Raw genomic sequence first — 19,866 nt, 5'->3', positions numbered from 1 at the left:
TACATATATATATATACATACACACACACATATATAAACATATATATACATATACATACATATCTACATATATACACACACAGCTATTTTGTATCAGTGCAATACGCTGCTTGTTAAAACGGATAACTCCGCTCTTACGTGCAAGTCTGCGTGGATATTATGAACTATCGTATTTGTTCAAGTTCTATTTAAATTTTAAATAGAAGGAATTTTTATTTAGTCGACAGAAATATCTTTGGTAGGAATGGTAAAACAGACAGGAATATTATTCTGAATAAATCAACTCAAACCTTAAACAACTTATAATATTTTGCTCTCCATAAAAATATATCCTGTCTAAATTATACAAGTTAGAAATAAAGTAAACGTTAAAAGAACAAACATTCAAATTTCTTTACTCTTATGTAATTTTATATAAAAATAAACTTAGATTTTAAATATCCCAAAAGATTTTGCTCTCCATAAAAATATATCCTGTCAAAATTATACAAATTCAAATATGAACATGCTGCATAACAAAACCTGGAAATATAAATAAAATGTGTTCCTTTCAGCAATAACAAATCAAATCATTCAGTTGTCTTTGCTCATATGTCATTTTAGAGCTGGACACCTGGCATCTTTTTTTGGCAACAGGTTCGTTTCTGTTTGGTGTGAGGTTCTGTGTTGTGGAGATTCTCAGGATGGATTGCAGGTGCTCATCAGTGAGGCGACTCCTGTGTGCTGTTTTGTTAGTCTTTATCACTGAGAAGAGCTTCTCACACAGATATGTGCTACCAAACATGCACAAGGTTCGAGCCGCATGTAGACGGACTTTTTTTGTTCTTCAAAGTCACCAAAGCGCCATGCAAACTCAGTGCGCTCAGTTTATCAGCAAAGTGCGTATTTGGGAACACCGTAGTGACGACTTGGTTTAACATTACTTGGCAACAGGGAAAGTGGGCAAGGTGCACTGGTGCATTTGTGTCTCCCATAAAAGCAGCTTCACTTGAAATCACTTTGTGATTGTGCACGGTAAAACGTCCGCTGAAGTGTCAGATTCTTATTTAATTATTCTGCTTTCTGTATCTTCTGCATTGCATTCAGGTTACCCTGATGTTTTGTCTCATAGTGCCGTCTTAGATTAAATTCTGTAATTACAGCCACATTAGCTCCACAAATGAGACACACGGGTTCAGTAAACATATACTCAGCCTCCCATCGGTTTTAAAGGCTCTATTTTCAGAATCAACTTTTCTCTCAGCATCGCGTGAGCTAGCTTCGCAATAACTTGCAGCATCATAAGCTAGACTTGATTAACGCGTAAGTGTTAGCAAGGCAGCTGAAGCGCTGCATTATGGGATCTGTAGTTTATTGTGTTACCAGCGCTTCATATACCCGGCCATTAATAACAATAATACAGTATATAAAATGATCTGCGGGCGGATATAATTACACGCCGGGCCGGATGTGGCCCGGGCCCTTGAGTTTGACACATATGGACTAAATAGAACTTGAAAAGATATATTTTTTCAAATGTGATCGCGCAATTCAGATAGAGTTGACGCGCACTACAGCCTGCATGCCTCAATAAGTCATCCTCCCTCGCTCTTACTTTTTACCGCTCATCTAATGAATACACTGAGTATGGCTTTACCAAAACAATCATTGATGGCGAATAAAGTATCCATTATTCGAGTATGTAGATCGGGATATATATATACATATATATATACCCGCGTATCGCAGGTGAAGTAGTGTGTTAAAAAGCTAGAAAAGAAAAGGGAACATTTTAAAAATAACGTAACATGACTGTCAATATACAGTATTTGTTTTGTGAGTGTTACTGAGTGTTGCTGTCATCAAGGATTTGATTATCATTATTTCTTTCAATCAGGTTCGTATTTGTAGGATGTGTTGTGTTCAAGTTACATTCCGTGTTTGTCAATCGCTGTAAAGATGACAGGTTTCTTTCATCGATTCGTTTCTTACTGCATCAATAAACAGCTCGTCTTCTTCTTTATCTGAGACCTGACACACTGCATGCACGGGCTTTTTTTACACTGTCTTCCTTTAGCGGACATTGACTTTTTCCACCGTGTGCTTTGTTTCCGCAGTAGCTGGATTTATGAATATGCTTATCAGACGCTTCATATTTTTGCTGCCTTTTCAATTGTGTAATTCGTTTTGTTCAGCGCTCTTTGGAACTGTTGCTTTTATCTGTGCACTCGCCAGTTCACGTGAGCCGCTCGGTGTACATGCATCGAAGGTTCCCAGCTGTGCTGGTGCCATCTCGTGCTATGTCCATGGCTGTATTTAATGTTACCTTAGTCCTGGCACTTAAAACTTTCTCTCGCAGTTTCTCTGAGTTTGTGTCAAACACCACCCTGACCATCTCATCTTCCTCTCCATAAGCACAGTCCTTCACCCGTGAATATTTAGTGGAGTTTGCTATTGGATTGCCGCTGATGGACGGCCTTATATGGGCAGGCACTAAATTACAAACGCCAGCGCAGCCTGTCTATGAACTTAATCTAAAGTGTAGGTTTACATTGTGCTTTGTTTCCGAAGTAGCAGAACTCATGAATATGGTTGTATATGTCACTCGCTCGCTTCTTATTGTTTCGCTGCCTTCTCAATTATATAATGCATGTTTTCTTCAGCACTTTTTGGAGGTCTTCCTGGTTTTCTATGTACTGCGTGATTACGTGGGGCGTGATGATGTCACACTAAACTCCGCCCCACGCGTTCAAGCTCATCTCCATTACAGTAAATGGAGAAAACAGCTTCCAGTTATGACCATTACGCGTAGAATTTCGATATAAAACCTGCCCAACTTTTGTAAGGAAGCTGTAAGGAATGAACCTGCCAAATTTCAGCCTTCCACCCACACGGGAAGTTGGAGAATTAGTGATGAGTGAGTGAGGGCTTTGCCTTTTATTAGTATAGATATATATGAGCCATTTTCCTAGTTCTATAAAATGTATGAATATTTATTAGATGATAATGCATAAAATATGGAAGGTTCCTATAACCCCCGTGAATAGAATTGAGTTGGTATTTTCCTGTCATTTCTTAACAGTTATGAGTAAACAATGTATATATACATGTATATATACATATATATATGTATATAAACTGCTCAAAAAAATTAAAGGAACACTTTGAAAACACATCAGATCTCAATGGGAAAAAGAAATCCTCCTGGATATCTATACTGATATAGACTGGGTAATGTGTTAGGAACGAAAGGATGCCACATCGTTTGATGGAAATGAAAATGATCAACCTACAGAGCCCTGAATTCAAAGACGCCCCAAAAATCAGAGTGAAAAAATGATGTGGCAGGCTAGTCCATTTTGCCAAAATTTAATTGCAGCAACTCAAAATTGTACGCAGCACTATGTACGGCCCCTGTGTTCTTGTATACATGCCTGACAACATCGGTGCATGCTTCTAATGAGATGACAGATGGTGTTGTGGGGGATCTCCTCCCAGATCTGGACCAGGGCATCACTGAGCTCCTGGACAGTCTGAGGTGCAACCTGGTGGCATTGGATGGACCAAAACATAATGTCCCAGAGGTGTTCTATTGGATTTAGGTCAGGAAAGTGTGGTGGCCAGTCAATGGTATCAATTCCTTCATCCTCCAGGAACTGTCTGCATAATCTCACCACATGAGGCCAGGAATTGTCGTGCACCAGGAGCCACTGTACCAGCATAGGGTCTGACAATGGGTCCAAGGATTTCATCCTGATACCTAATGACAGCCAAGGTGCCTTTGTCAAGCCTGTAGCGGTCTGTGTGACCCTCCATGGATATGCCTCCCCAGACAATCATTAACCCACCACCAAACTGCTCATGCTGAATGATGTTACATGCAGCATAATGTTCTCCATTGCTTCTCCAGACCCTTTCACTTCTGTCACATGCTCGGGGTGAACCTGCTCTCATCTGTAAAAAGCACAGGGCACCAGTGGTGCATCTGCCAATTCTGGTATTCTATGGCGAATGCCAATCGAGCTGCATGCTGCTGGGCAGTGAGCTCAGGGCCCATTAGAGGACATGGGGCCGTTGGGTCACCCTCATGAAGTCTTTCTGGTTGTTTGGTCAGAGACATTCACACCAGTGGCCTGCTGGAGGTCATTTTGTAGGGCTCTGGCAGTGCTCATCCTGTTTCTCCTTGCCCAAAGGAGCAGATACTGGTCCTGCTGATGGGTTATGGACCTTCTATGGCCCTCTCCAGCTCTCCTAGAGTAACTGCTTGTCTCCTAGAATCTCCTCCATGCCCTTGAGACTGTGCAGGGAGACACAGCAAACCTTCTGGCAATGACACGTATTGATGTGCCATCCTGGAGAAGTTGGACTACCTGTGCAACCTCTGTAGGGTCCAGGTATCGCCTCATGCTACCAGTAATGACACTGACTGTAGCCAAATGCAAAACTAGTGATGAAACAGTCAGAAAAGATGAGGAGGGAAAAATGTCAGTGGCCTCCACCTGTTAAACCATTCCTGTTTTTGGGGTCATCTCATTTTTGCCCCTCTAGTGCATCTGTTGTTAATTTCATTAACATCACAGCAGCTGAAACTAATTAACAACCCCCTCTGCTACTTAACTGACCAGATTAATATCCCATAAGTTTCATTGACTTTATGCTATACTCTGATTAAAAGTGTTCCTTTAATTCTTTTGAGCAGTATATATATATATATATATATATATATATATATATATATATATATATATATATATATATATAAATACTCAGCAAAAAAAACGTCCTCTGACTTTCAACTGTTTTTACTTTCGGTAAACTTAATGTGTAAATATTTGTATGAACACTAAAAGAGTCAACACCATAAGACATAAACTAAAAATGTTTCACAATGTGTCCATGAATGAAGGGAGGCTCAAAATCAAAAGTACCAGTCAGTATCTGGTGTGGCCACCAGCTGCTTGAAGTACTGCAGTGCATCTCCTCCTCATGGACTGGACCAGATTTGTCAGTTCTTGCTGTGAGATGTTACCCCACTCTTCCACCAAGGCACCTGCAAGTTCCTGGACATTTCTGGGGGGAATGGCCCTAGCCCTCACCCTGCGATCCAACAGGTCCAAGACGTGCTCAATTCCTTCGACGATAAACATGAATCCGTCCGTCACCCCTGGTGAGACAAAACCGTGACTCATCAGTGAAGAGGACTTTTTGCCACTCCTGTCTGGTCCAGCTAAGGTGGGTTTGTGCCCATAGGCGGAGTTGTTGCTGGTGATGTCTGGTAAGGACCTGCCTTACAACAGGCCTACAAGCCCTCAGTACAGCCTCTCTCAGCCTGTTGCGGACAGTCTGAGCACTGATGGAAGGATTGTGTGTTCCTGGTGTGACTCGGGCAGTTGTTGTGGCCATCCTGTACCTGTCACGCAGGTGTGATATTCGGATGTGATATTGGAGTTTGGTCAGAAACTTGGAAATAACTCATGAAAGAATAAAGTTATGGTAAAACCAAGCACACCATTGTTTTTCTTGTGAAATTCCCAATAAGTTTGATGTGTCACATGACCCTCTTCCTATTGAAAAAACAAAAGTTGGATCCAAAATGTCCGACTTCCAAATGGCCACCATGGTCACCGCCCATCTTGAAAAGTTTCCCCCCTCACATATACTAATGTGCCACAAACAGGAAGTTAATATCACCAGCCATTCCCATTTTATTTAGGTGTATCCATGTAAATGGCCCACCCTGTGTATATGTATGTGTATGTATGTATACAGTAATCCCTCCTCGATCGTGGGGGTTGCGTTCCAGAACCTCCCGCGATAGACGAAAATCTGCGAAGTAGAAACCATATGTTTGTGTAGTTATTTTTATATATTTTAAGCCCTTATAAACTCTCCCACACTGTTAACATTATTAGAGCCCTGTAGACATGAAATAACACCCTTTAGTCAAAGTTTAAACTGTCCTCCATGACAAGACAGAGATGACAGTTCTTTCTCACAATTAAAAGAATGCAAATAGATCTTCTTCTCTTCAGGAGCAGAGAATTTCAGAGGGAGAGAGCGCTCGCAAAGAAAAGCAAACAATCAAAAAATCAATACGTGTGCTTTTAAGTTTGCCGGCATTTTATAGAGGAGCGTCAGTATCTTTTAAGCAAACAGCCCCTCTGTCAGGCGCAGAGAATGTCAAAGAGGGTGAGAGAGAGGCAGAGACAAGCAAACAATCAAGCTCATGAGGATGCATATCTTATAGCATTGAGGAGTTTTAGTTAATATGTAATACATGCTCTTATTGGGTAGCTTCTAAGCCATCCGCCAATAGCGTCCCTTGTATGAAATCAACAGGGCAAACAAACTGAGGAAGCGTGTAGCATAAATTAAAAGACCCATTGTCCAGAAATCCGCGAACCAGCGAAAAATCTGTGATATATATTTAGATGTGCTTACATTTAAAATCATGATAGAGTGAAACCGAAAGTCAAAGTCGATATAGCGAGGATTACTGTATGTATATATATATATATATATATATATATATATATATATATATATATATATATATATATATATATTAGGGGTGGGACTAAATTAAAAAAAATATATAATTAATTAGAGGCTTTGTAATTAATTAATCTTGATCAATCGCATGTAATCACACAAGTAAATTTGCCCCAAAGGTTTTTTTTTTTAATGTAAAAGGGTTTTAGTGGGTGACAGAATCAAATAATAGACATGGACATGAATATTGTAAACTCAAGCTCTTTTAATTTCTGAAAAAAATGCATTTAAACTGCATTTCAATTCAAAACAGAAAAAAAAATATCATCCCTGGCTAAAATTGGGCAGACTTAAAAATAAAATGGTATTCTAAGTACTTTAAGTACATGTTCAGAATGGTATTGTCTTTAAATAATAAGAAAAATTTCAACATAAAGTGCAGTTTTTCCTCTTAAAAAAATAAGGCAGAAACATAAAAGGTAATTTGACCATGTTCACCTTTAAATTCTGAGTAACCTTAGCCCAAATTATTTTGTACATTTGGCTAAAACAGTGTAATCATTGAACATTCTGTAATTAGATGTAATTAAAATTACTAACGGTCACGGACGTCCAATGATCTCCAGTAAGAGCCACAAAGTCCGCTTTCTGTAATGCATCTAAATTTGCTTGCTTTTCAGTGTCATAAAGCTGTAGAATTTTACTTGAAATAGTCTTTCGGCACGGCAGTTGGAAAGTTGGATCACCTGAGGTTAATTGTAGCACATTTTCTAACCCCCTATCTTCCACCACTGTTAGTGGTCTACAGTCCAAAGCAATCCATTTTGCGAGAGAATTTTAATGTTGACCGATGTTGACTTTTTAAATTTTGGTCCTGAAGCCAGTCATTTCATCAGGTTTGGGCTGCCGACACCTTTTGTTGGTACTTGAACTCGCACTGCTAGTGGTAACAGCATACACAGTTTCTGTGCTCGCTGTAACATGTTTTGCATTTAGATGGAACCATAAGGTTGAAGTGCTTCGGTGGTCTGCAAACTCCTGTTTGCACAAAACCACGCTTTTATCAAGGCTTCCATCGGGTAGTCTTTTGAAATGAAATTTGCCTCCGATCATTCCTAGCAACGCGCTTTCTTCGCACTCTTCCATTTTGTAGCTCTGATGTGTGCATCAATGTAATCGATGTACCAGGAAATCATGCATTGACAAAAGTTCCCCTTTGCTTGGAATGCAAAGTGTGATTAAATGCGTTATTTTTTTAACGCATTATGGAGCACATGCATCGAAGCTTCAAGGGGATGCAAGGAATACAAACTCTCTCCCCTGAGCAACTTCCTGTAAAAATAGTTGCCTCAATTAGGTTCTTTTGCAGACACGTGACCTGGAGTCTCGTGCCCTTACAAAGTCTCGGTGGCAGTAAGGTTCTCAGTAATATTAGTGGTGTCCCAACCCTCAAAATTAGATTATGCTCAGTAGTGCCTGGAGGATTCAGAGTGTGGAGAAACCCTAGAGACAGCGTGTGTATTAATTTGTGGATTTTTCTGTGAGTATTTGGTGGCAGCGTAACAAAGTTGCTTCCGCAAGACCGCGTTCGCTGCGGAGCTCAGCTCAGAGTGAAACGAAGTGAATGAAATGAGGTGAATGGGAGGGGAGATGATGACGTCAATCACCCCCCACAAACAGTCTCTCGGAATTTGCATAAGCACAGTCCTTCACCAGCAATTTTAACTTAGTTACATAGTGATCAAAACTCTCAATTATACCCTGTGTCCTCTCATTAAACTTGTATCCCGCAAATATCGTATTAGTAGTGGGCATGACAAACGGCAGCGGCAGCCTGTCTATGAACTTAATTTAAACTTACGGTTTACACCGTGCTTTGTTTCCGCAGTAGCTGCATATGCTTGTATGCGTCACTTGCTCGCTGCTTATTGTTTCGCTGCCTTCTCAATTGTGTAATGCATGTTTTCTTCAGCGCTCTTTGGAGCTCCTCCTTGTTTTCTACGTAATGCCTTCACAGTCGGTTCACGTGATTACGTGGGAGGCATGATGACGAGACACGTAGCTCCACCCCCTACGGCCATCGAGCTAACGTCCATTACAGTATATGGAGAAAAATAGGTTCCAGTTATGACCATTACGCGTAGAATTTCTAAATGAAACCTGCCCAACTTTTTTAAGTAAGCTATAAGGAATGAGCCTGCCAAATTTCAGCCTTCTACCTACACAGAAAGTTGGAGAATTAATGATGAATGAGTGAGTGAGTGAGTGAGTGAGTGAAGGCTTTGCCTTTTATTAGTATACAGTGAACCCTCGTTTATCACGGTTAATCCGTTCCAGACTCTACCGTGATAAATGAATTTTCGCGAAGTAGGATTCTTTATTTATAAATCGATTATTTTCGCAGTTAGAATATAGAAAACCTGTTTATGACCTTCTAAATATGTTTTTTTAACATTATTAGAGCCCTCTAGACATGAAATAACACCCTTTAGTCACCATTACACTCATATTACCCAATATATTAGACAAAATAAGAGAAAATAAGACATATTAGACGTTACAAATATATTACTAGGCGCACTAAATAAGCTTTAGATGAGAATAAGCAAGCACCATCTCCCCTGATATTTACTACGCGGTGAGGCATTTGTACTCCATCAACATAAATTATTTCCAGAGACAAAATTTTGTCTATTTTTCCAGCGCATCGTGCACAAAAGCAAGGGAACGATGAGAGCATCAGAACTCTGCTCACATCGCCCGCTCCACTCAAGCCGCAAGTAGTAAGTCTGTAATAAGCGGAATACTGCTACGCTTTGCACTCACGGGACGGAAGGACAATCCCGAACAGTTTTATATAGTACATTTAATTGCACACAAACACACACTGTTCTTACACACAACCACTAACCTATGAAGGCACGACCTCAGTAGGAGAGTCTTCAGAGGTGGTGCAGTATCTTCAGCAGGTGCGTTGTTGTCTTCTTCCGCTGAAGGAGTACTAGGAGTAGGCAGTGGGTATCTGGGTGCGCAGCTGAAGAACATCTTGATAGGCAGTTGCTGGCGCTGTCTTTTCATATGCGTGAGGAAGCTTTTGTAGGGTATTGCCATCTTTAATCATATCCAAGAGTTTCACCTTCTCCTGGATAGTAAGAATCTTCCTCCTGCGCTTAGTTTTATTGTCAGAAGGCTTAGAAAAAGCAGAACGTTTAGGAGCCATCGTAGGGCTCAGATAAAAGTTCTCAGAAAGCAAATGCGTAGTGATGTAAGCGTGTATGAGAAAAAATCGCGATAGAGTTAAGCCGCGAAAGTCGAAGCGTGATATAGCGAGGGATCACTGTAGATCTGTATGTATTATCTTAAATCTTGTTTTTATTCTTATTATCTCTGTATTATAAAAAAAAAAATCTTGGTAAGAGAGACGAGATTTGATTTTTTTTCAGAGAGACACTTTTACATCCTGCGAGATGAGACTTTGTGCCAAGATTAAACACGACCAGGGCTGGAAATAAAAGACAAACAGTAGATGACAAAGTAGAACGTCGTAAAGATTTCAAAAACATTGGTGCAATACACATGCAGAGCAGGTTAGAGATAGTGAAAGTACAACAATTTGAAAGTGTCAAAAAAATGATAGTCAAGATCGCATTATCATAAACAAATGGAAATTATTACTCCGTGAAATAACGGAACAGCGGAAAGAGATCAAATATACAGTATTGTTCGGATTTAAACTTAAGTTGGAGACTTGTAGATCGTCTAATTCATGTTGCCATCAGGGAAAAGTAATATTTCTTCCCAGTGAAGAGGATTATCCATGAAAATGAAAAGATTTGTTGTTTGATGAAAGTGAAATCCTGCGAGAGAAAATTTCAATCCCCGTGAGACAAGACTTTATGCAAAAAGATTTGGAAAAGTCCTGCCCACATCTAAAACATTTACAATCGTGTACACGGTTCAATCATTTCTCATATGTGTGAATGCTATTGTTAGACACAGTTCGTGTAAAGTGAAAGAACCGATATTCACTCACGAGCAGTTATATTTTGCGTTGTCACAATGAAATTCCAAACATGGAATCAAAATTCAATGCGATATTGACGAAAAGGTAAAAGCGAAAAGAGATGGAATATATGGACAGAGGTGATATGACAGAAGTATGCAGATAGCGTTTGGCTTTAAACTTTAAGTCGAAGAATTGTAGATCGTCTAATTCATGTTACCATCAGGGAAATGTAGTGTTTCTTCCCAATGAAGAAGTTTTAAAATAAAAGTTTTGTTGTTTGGTGAAAGTGAAATCCACATATGCGAGCGGCAGAGATGTGAAGTTGCTGATGCTTGGTGCAGGCAGGGGGGGTTGGCAAGCGAAGCAAGCAGGGGGCGAAGCCCCCTATTTAAAATAAAATTGAACATTTATGTTTTAACATTACACAAAAATCTCCATACCTATTTTTAATTATAGTATTGTCCAACTTTGAATATATGCTACTATAATTTTGTATTTTCTGTGTTTAATTATCTAGAAAAAAAAATTTCACACAACCTCACTAAAATCTGGATTTTCACTGGATGTTTGTGCATTTTAAACTCAGTAGCTCCAGAATACAATGATATTGATTTGATTTTTACCTCAAAAGAACTAGAAAAGATTTTGTAGCAAAACAACAGTTTCATGTGTTTATGTTGGTCATAGTAATTGTAGAGAATTTTTAAATATTTACATGTGTTGAGAAATATTTTTACTTTTGCCTTACTTTTTGATTGCATCAAAATCTATTCCTCTCTTTCTGAATGCACTTTTTTGGACAGTCAAAAATGGTCATATTTAATTTTTGTGTAGTTCAGAAAAGAAGCAAGCAAATAACTAAGGTGATAAGGTCCATGCTTGAGCTGTAGTAAGAAAAGTCTTTTGAGATTGCGGGAGTGAGAGTGGATGAACACTTTGCTGGGATCTGCCAGGAGCGCTTCTCAGCGAGGAATAGGAGGAAGGTGTGTGTTGCTTCACTCTTAATTATCTCTCAGTGACTGAGATGTACATTATACCTGTGGTGCATTCCACACATGCTATATAATTTTTATTTAAAGAAATTATTCATAATTATATATTTTTTTCTGCATATCATAATCCTGCTCTGGATAAGCAGATTTAAAAAAATGGGTCAAGGCACTGTTCAGATGCTTAAAGAACATTTTCACTTAGATCTCACTTTTCATTTTTTTTTGTTCTGGTTATCTGTGATTTTGTGTACAATTTGCACGTAGTCACTGGTATTATGGGCATTTGTCAAGTTAAATCTATGCTTGTCTTTTTTTTTTTTTTGTTTTTTTTCTAACTGCAACAGGTGAAAGAAACTGAAGAGCATGTATTAATGAAAATGGGTGAAATCAAAGTATTGAGGGATTCCTTGAGGCAGCTAGAGCAAGAGCATGATTTTCAGAAGAGATCCCAGCTCCTGGTGGAGAAGGAAAAAATGCAGTCACAATATGAGAAAGAAAAAGAGCTTCTGAAAAAGGTTGTAGCCTCATTGTTTGTTACTGTAGTGAAATCTACACATATAATGCTAGTGAAATCCAGAATCTAATAAGTTTGCTGTCTTCTTGATGTGGTATTGTAAAAAGAGGGAATTTGAAGACTGGTGTTAATATTTACTTGCACCTGCGTTTCATGAATATGTTATGTATAAAGTTGCCGCTTATTCTGTTGTTCTTATATTAATCATGGGTTGTCATGTTTTAAATGGCTTCTTAAGAAAGCTTATCTACTGTTTGCATACATGTTACGATTGCTTTGGCAGGTGCAGTCACTGCAGTCTGAGCTCCAGTTTAAAGATGCTGAAATGAATGAACTGAAATCTAAACTTCAGAACTGTGAACGATGGACAAAATCACTATTACCATCTACTTCAAAAAACAGGTTTGTGTTTCCATTTGTTTGTGGATAAAATAACAGTTGAATTTTTAACCAGAATATTATGAAAAATGTGTTACTTGCAGATAAGTTAAATGTGAAAATTGAAAATGAAATTGGTTATGGAAAACATAAGCTTATTGATATGCAAGATATGATCAAAAACATAGTCCTTCAGAATTTATTGAAAATGCTTGCTAAAGTTATCAAAATCTTTTAAAATCCGCCCCTTCATTATTTCACTTGTTTTTCATTTGCTATATCGTCATTACAGGTGCATTCATCGCTATCTTCTTCATCTATGTCAGTGGTGTCTGCCCCATTGACTTCATATATTGCATAATCTTCTGTTCCATTCATGGCATTGCTGATGCCACACTTCAAAAACGAATGGTTAACCATTTCTATTGGATATCTACCCATGCATTGTTTACCTATTTTGCTACCACCTGTATATCTGGCTTCTTAAGATTTCCCTTTTCGCTAGATTTTCCCATTTCCCTTTCCATTTTTTAAATCGGCCTCACCAGATGTCATCCACTCCTGCCACATTTTGCTGACACTTTAAACCGCTTGTTCATACATACTTCATTTGGCTGCAGCCTTGATGTTGGGATACCTGGTGTAACAGCCAGAGTCATCATTATTGATCTCTCTTCATGCTTGATATTTTATGCGCTATGAACATGTCCCCAACAAGAAGGGAAGGTTTCTTCTTACACTCTTATTCTTATATCTTCGGCTTATCCTCATTCATATACAGTAAATTTTTCATTTCATTGCTGTACGTGAACACAATAATTAAAAGGAAAGCTTCCTGTATGATTACTTATGTGATGGGTGTTCAAGAATTTATCTTCCTGAGTATGAAAGAAAGTTGCAAGCATGTTGAAACAAGTCTGGACATTTTGTGACGGGTCTCATGGTTATTAATGCACAGTTGTGGCTCAGTGTGAGTCTTAACATTCCAAGAGACAGGATGTCAGCAGAGTTGTTGTTGGAATTAAGTAAGATAATGCTATATTTAGAGCAACATTCAGTGATAATATTTCTCACAAAGAAGGGATTAACCTTGAATGCATGACTGTAGTTTATGGTGAGTCTGCCCCTTCATCCTGCAAAGTAAAATTTTGGAGTAAGATTTTGTCTCATCTTCTTTAAACTGAGTAGAATAAAATTACTTATAGTACTCCCTAAATGTGAGAGTTATATTTTTATGGTCAATGATTTTATCTTCAGTTGCATTGGCAATTTCTGTTATAGAGCTGCAAACATATTTCTTGTGGATTTGTTGAGCTAAAATCTTATAAGCTTTCTCTCTATGTTTACAATAGTAATGTCACAGTTTAGTAATCAGTTGTTCAGTTTCTTTTGTTGTCAAGAGGTTAAATTTGGATTGTAGAGCCTGTCTTTTTAAATGATTTTATTTAACTTGACTCCTCTGTCTGTTTGTCTGGGTCAAATCTCGCAACTGATTTTAAACCCACTTTTGGGGAAGCGAATTTCTTCAAATGTTACATACATGTTCAGTATCGATGACAATAATCTGTCAAAACTGATGCAATTATGTAACAAATTTCGCCATAATCAATGGATATTCGATTCCAATTAATACACACACAACAATGATGGAGAGAGAATATAGTATCAGACAGACACATTGGATTGCCCTCACCTGCCTCTTCCCGTGAGTGGAGTGGGTAAATATGAATTCCGAATTGTTTATTCTTGCGAAGGAGCAGACTTGATGATCATGGTGAGTAGTGCAGGGCGTTATGACCAAAATTCTATATCACGGTATTTTTCAAAATTATACCAGTTTTGCGGTATTCAACTGAATTTTTTCCTATGCATGAGTGGATGTTAGCCACATTTTCCACTGCAATTACTGCAGCAGACTGGCTAAGAATAACCTATTCCACTGTCATGAGAATTGTACATTGTACAAAAAAAAATGTTAATGTGCACACAAATCTTAATACAGGTTTCCATGGCCCTATAAAGTGATAGTTTTCAAAATATAGAACATTTTTATTGAACAAATTTTGCAAACATATTTTCAATCATCCAAAGAGGTATTTAAACTTAGTAAAATATCCAGTGGTGCTTGTCAAAAGTTGTATTGCGCTGAACATGTCTTAGAAAAGGAATAAATAGTAAATATTTTTTGTAAACCAACTACACTTTCTGTTAATGTTAACAATATGTGTCCACTGACACTGTAATGGCGTTGGTTATCTTGATACACCGCTTGCTTTGTTTGTCGTAGGCAGTACCTTTAGCAAACGCGTCTACAAGTGACATCTGACTCGAGTGTCCTCTAACTTTTTCAGTTTTACCTGAGGACGTGGAGGGTGCCAGTCTTAGTTCCATACATTAATGGTACTCCAAAGCATGTTTACAGCTAAGGTAGTGCAACAAATTGCTCATGTTGCTGCCTTCGGTGACAACTTTAGCTTGACAACATTTGCAGTAAATAGTTGTTTGGTCCACATCCGACCTTTTAAAACCAAAGTATCTCCAGACAACAGACATGGCTCCTTTTTTCGACAAAATGCTTCTGTGTCATCACGTTCAACTTTATTGTCTTCTATAGCTTCAGTTTCAGAAGGTTCTCTGTCCCTTTTCACCCCTGAATACCTCCACCAATGTTAGCAGTGTAGCAGTGAAAAAGGTCCCTCCGTTAAACAGTTTTCCGGTGCTCCATGTTACGAATGTTGTTTATGCTATTTAAACTGGTGTTGTGGTATAAGAAAAATCCATATCATAACAAAAATAAAAAATGGCTTTGGTATGAACCGGTATACCTCTCAGCACTAATAGTGAGGAAGCATTGCCGTAAGCTTGCCGTTCTTTCATCTATATATATTTTTTTTTTGCTTGCAGCTGAGTGCTAATATCATAAGAGCTTGAACAGAAAAAAAAAGACTATATATATATATATATATATATATATATATATATATATATATATATATATATATATATATATATATATATATATATATATATATATATATAATATTTAGTATTCAAATAATTCTGCAAAGAAAATATATTATGTAATACATTTAAAGAAGCTTCCCATTCATGAAAAACAATTAAAGAAAAATCATTTACAAAATACTCAAACTAAAGTAAAAAAAAAAAAAAATTTTTAATAAAATTATTTTATGTCATTTAGTTATAAATGCACTAAAAAGCAAAAGTAATTTTTTCATTAACCACAATTTTTGAGGTTATATGTAACTAAATAAAATATAAAATATCATAAAATATTAAACAACAACATTGTAATCCCCAATTCAATCAATTAACAGAATAGCTACTTTCATCATAAAATATAAAGAAAAAAGTGTTAGTTTCTAAAAGATAATCAATTTGTTTGGAGATGAACTCTGTAAAGTTCACATCTGCTAACGCCAGGAAGCTAAGACGCCAGATACAAAATGAGTGTGCAGGACGTAGTCATTCAAGCTCCAAGATAAAAGTTGCATGATTAAAGATGACAATAATGTCGTACTTACAAGCTTTGATAGTTAGATAATGATTATTATCAATGAAGAAATAATGAATTCTTGAGTAACTATGACGTACTGATGAGAAGAAAGAATATTCTCTTGAATTTGTATTCAGGAATCTCCATGGGTGTATTAAGTTATAATCCATTACAAACTTTGTGATTTTTTTTTTTTTTTCGATCTTGTGTGTACGTCACGTTATGGTGCATGATACTGAAAATGCAGACACACTTCCTATAGTACAGGCAAGATCAAATGACAACTCGTATTCAAGTGGAATAGCGTTTTCAAATAGTGGAGTTTTCATGTTTGACTGTGTGTGTACGTGTGGGAGAGAGGCAGAGACAGGTTGAATCTCATTCAGGTGGTTACTGGAATATAAAATAAACACTTTTGCAAAGGTATAATGAAACAAGTGTGCCTTTATTCAAGAATAAACAAATGAATAACAAAAAATTCAAGTTACAACAAGATACCAAGAAAACATGATTTACCTGTGTGAATCTAATACACTATCATAGCGAATTTACTTGTGTACTAAAGTGACTTTAGCTGCAGGTGGAAGTTCTTGTCACACTTAATGGTGCCAAGGAGAGTTGTGTTGCAGTGCAGCAGTCTGTTAGCCAGCAGAAGTGCTGTGAAGAAGCTGTCTGTTGTTACAGTTCTGCCTTTGTCCAGTCTCAACAAAACTCAAAACACAGTTCTCAACAAAATGTTGCCAGATGTGCAAAATTGCCTCAAATCTGTCGTTTTTCACTCGTTTTGCACAGGTGTCTTTGTTGTCAAAGTGCAAATTCCACATGGTAGTCTGATAGCAGTCACGGGACATCATATCTTTAATTGCCATTACAATAAATAGTTCTGAGCATACCCGGTACCTTTGGGTTATAAGGCAGCATTTCTTACCTTTGCGTCATTTCAAAAATATACATCAACTTCCTTTCAATTGAGTTTTTAACACATTGACAGCAACTTGTAAATCAAGTGATTTTTTTTCTTTGATTATATTGTTGAATAGCAAAATACCCGCGCTTCGCAGCGGAGAAGTAGTGTGTTAAAGAAGTTATGAAAAAGAAAAGGAAACATTTTAAAAATAACGTAACATGATTGTTAATGTAATTGTTTTGTCACTGTTATGAGTGTTGCTGTCATATATATACACACACACATATATACAGTAATCCCTCCTCGATCGCGGGGGTTGCGTTCCAGACCCCCCCGCGATAGGTGAAAAATCCTCGAAGTAGAAACCATATGTTTCTATGGTTATTTTTATATATTTTAAGCCCTTATAAACTCTCCCACACTGTTTATAAATATTCCCCGCAGAGTTATACAGCATAATCCCTTTGTATTCTCTTAGATATTGGGTAAGATTCATTGAAATTATGTATATAAACACACTGTTTATATACAGTAAAACCTAAATATTATTTTAAAGATGTTGAGTGTCTCCGATATCACATGTTACAGCCATTACGATAGACATGCCACCAGCAATAAATACATACAATGCAACAAAAATAGTATACAGTAAATGTGTGTGTACAGTGACACTAAACGTACGCACATGTTCTAAGTACTGTAAGTAGAAAATTAATTATGGTTACTCACCAACAATGACACGATGACTTGTCCGATAACAATGAGTTTTATTTTACTGCACAACAAAGGAGAGCGTTACAGCCCTTAAAGGAGCCACTTCAGGCGATTGTGTAGCACTGCCGTTGTTCTTCTTCTGGCAGTCTTCAATACAAATCCCTAAAGCAGATTCCATCCAGACTACTGCCTTATCACATCCACTTACAACTTGTTTTGCACCCTGGTTAAAAGGACACTGCGGCCGTAGATCTTATATTCCTTTCCTACTTTTTAAATAAAAGAATCGTAGCCTTCAACAAATCCAAAACGTTTACCTTTTCGGCAATCATTAACATCTTCCGTTTGCGCTTGGGCACGGCCCCTGAAGCAGTAGCAGATCGCTTTGGAGCCATAATGAAGGGCTTGACTATGCACAAAGATAAACACAAAAGAGCACAACTCTTTACACAGCGAAACACGTTGATGCTGAATGAGCGAGACGAGACTTCCTGGTTAACACTACATTCAGCAAGCAGGAACTTAACTGGGTGCTCTGATTGGCTAGCTTCTCAGTCATCCGCCAATAGCGTCCCTTGTATGAAATCAACTGGGCAAACCAACTGAGGAAGCATGTACAGGAAGTAAAAGCGAAAGCGAAAAATCCGCATTATATATTTAGTTATGCTTTCATATAAAATCAGCGATAGAGTGAAACCTTGAAAGTCAAAGCGATATAGCGAGGGATTACTGTATACACACACACACACACATATATATATATATATATATATATATATATATATATATATATATATATATATATATATATACATATAAACACTATATATATATATATACACACATATAAACATACAGTGGGTACGGAAAGTATTCAGACCCCCTTCAATTTTTCACTCTTTGTTATATTGCAGCCATTTGCTAAAATCATTTAAATAATTTTTTTCCCTCATTAATGTACACACAGCACCCCATATTGACAGACAAAAAAAGAATTTTTGAAATTGTTGCAGATTGATTAAAAAAGAAAAACTGAAATATCACATGATCCTAAGTATCCAGACCCTTTGCTCAGTATTTAGTAGAAGCACCCTTTTGAGCTAATACAGCCATGAGTCTTCTTGGGAAAGATGCAACAAGTGTTTTACACCTGGATTTGGGGATCCTCTGCCATTGCTCCTTGCAGATCCTCTCCAGTTCTGTCAGGTTGGATGGTAAACGTTGGTGGACAGCCATTTTTAGGTCTCTCCAGAGATGCTCAATTGGGTTTAAGTCAGGGCTCTGGCTGGGCCATTCAAGAACTGTCACAGAGTTGTTGTGAAGCCACTCCTTCAAGTATTTTAGCTGTGTGCTTAGGGTCATTGTCTTGTTGGAAGGTAAACCCTCGGCCCAGTCTGAGGTCCTTAGCACTCTGGAGAAGGTTTTTGTCCAGGATATCCCTGTACTTGGCTGCATTCATCTTTCCCTCAATTGCAACCAGTCGTCCTATCCCTGCAGCTGAAAAACACCCCCATAGCATGATGCTGCCATTGCCATGCTTCACTGTGGGGACTGTATTGGACAAGTGATGAGCAGTGCCTGGTTGTCTCCACACATACCGCTTAGAATTAAGGCCAAAAAGTTCTATCTTGGTCTCATCAGACCAAAGAATCCTTCAGGTGTCTTTTAGCAAACTCCATGCGGGCTGTCATGTGTCTTGCACTGAGGAGAGGCTTCCGACAGGCCACTCTGCCATAAAGCCCTGACTGGTGGAGGGCTGCAGTGATGGTTGACTTTCTACAACTTTCTCCCATCTCCTGACTGCATCTCTGGAGCTCAGCCAAAGTGATCTTTGGGTTCTTCTTTACCTCTCTCACCAAGGCTCTTCTCCCCCGGTAGCTCAGCTTGGCCGGACGGCCAGCTCTAGGAAGGGTTCTGGTTGTCCCAAACGTCTTCCATTTAAGGATTATGGAGGCCACTGTTCTCTTGGGAACCTTAAGTGCAGCAGAATCTTTTTTGTAACCTTGGCCAGATCTGTGCCTTGCCACAATTCTGTCTCTGAGCTATTCAGGCAGTTCCTTTGATCTCATGATTCTCATTTGCTCTGACATGCATTGTGAGCTGTAAGGTCTTATATAGACAGGTGTGTGGCTTTCCTAATCAAGTCCAATCAGTATAATCAAACACAGCTGAACTCAAATGAAGGTGATCTCTAGGATGATCAGAAGAAATGGAAAGCACCTGAGTTAAATATATGAGTGTCACAGCAAAGGGTCTGAATACTTAGGACCATGTGATATTTCAGTTTTTCGTTTTTAATCAATCTGCAACAATTTCAAAAAATTCTTTTTTTTGTCTGTCAATATGGGGTGCTGTGTGTACATTAAT

At 38.1% G+C, this 19,866-nt stretch overlaps 1 protein-coding gene across 7 annotated transcripts in view; it reads left to right on the top strand.

Moving 5' to 3' along the window:
• LOC120540248 (ATR interacting protein) overlaps positions 1–19,866 on the top strand; it is a 100,569-nt gene that overhangs the window by 7,870 nt on the left and 72,833 nt on the right. For all 7 annotated transcript variants that reach the window (XM_039770848.1, XM_039770843.1, XM_039770842.1 and 4 more), the window contains 2 exons: positions 11,814–11,984; positions 12,267–12,385. In XM_039770848.1, the coding sequence (XP_039626782.1) occupies positions 11,814–11,984; positions 12,267–12,385 (290 nt within the window). The remainder of the gene's footprint in view (positions 1–11,813; positions 11,985–12,266; positions 12,386–19,866) is intronic.

The sequence above is a fragment of the Polypterus senegalus genome, chromosome 12, assembly GCF_016835505.1.
Source record: "Polypterus senegalus isolate Bchr_013 chromosome 12, ASM1683550v1, whole genome shotgun sequence".
In the NCBI taxonomy this organism is placed as follows: Eukaryota; Metazoa; Chordata; class Cladistia; order Polypteriformes; family Polypteridae; genus Polypterus; species Polypterus senegalus.
Note: the sequence above shows the minus strand (reverse complement) of the source record. Positions and strands in the feature narration are given on the sequence as shown.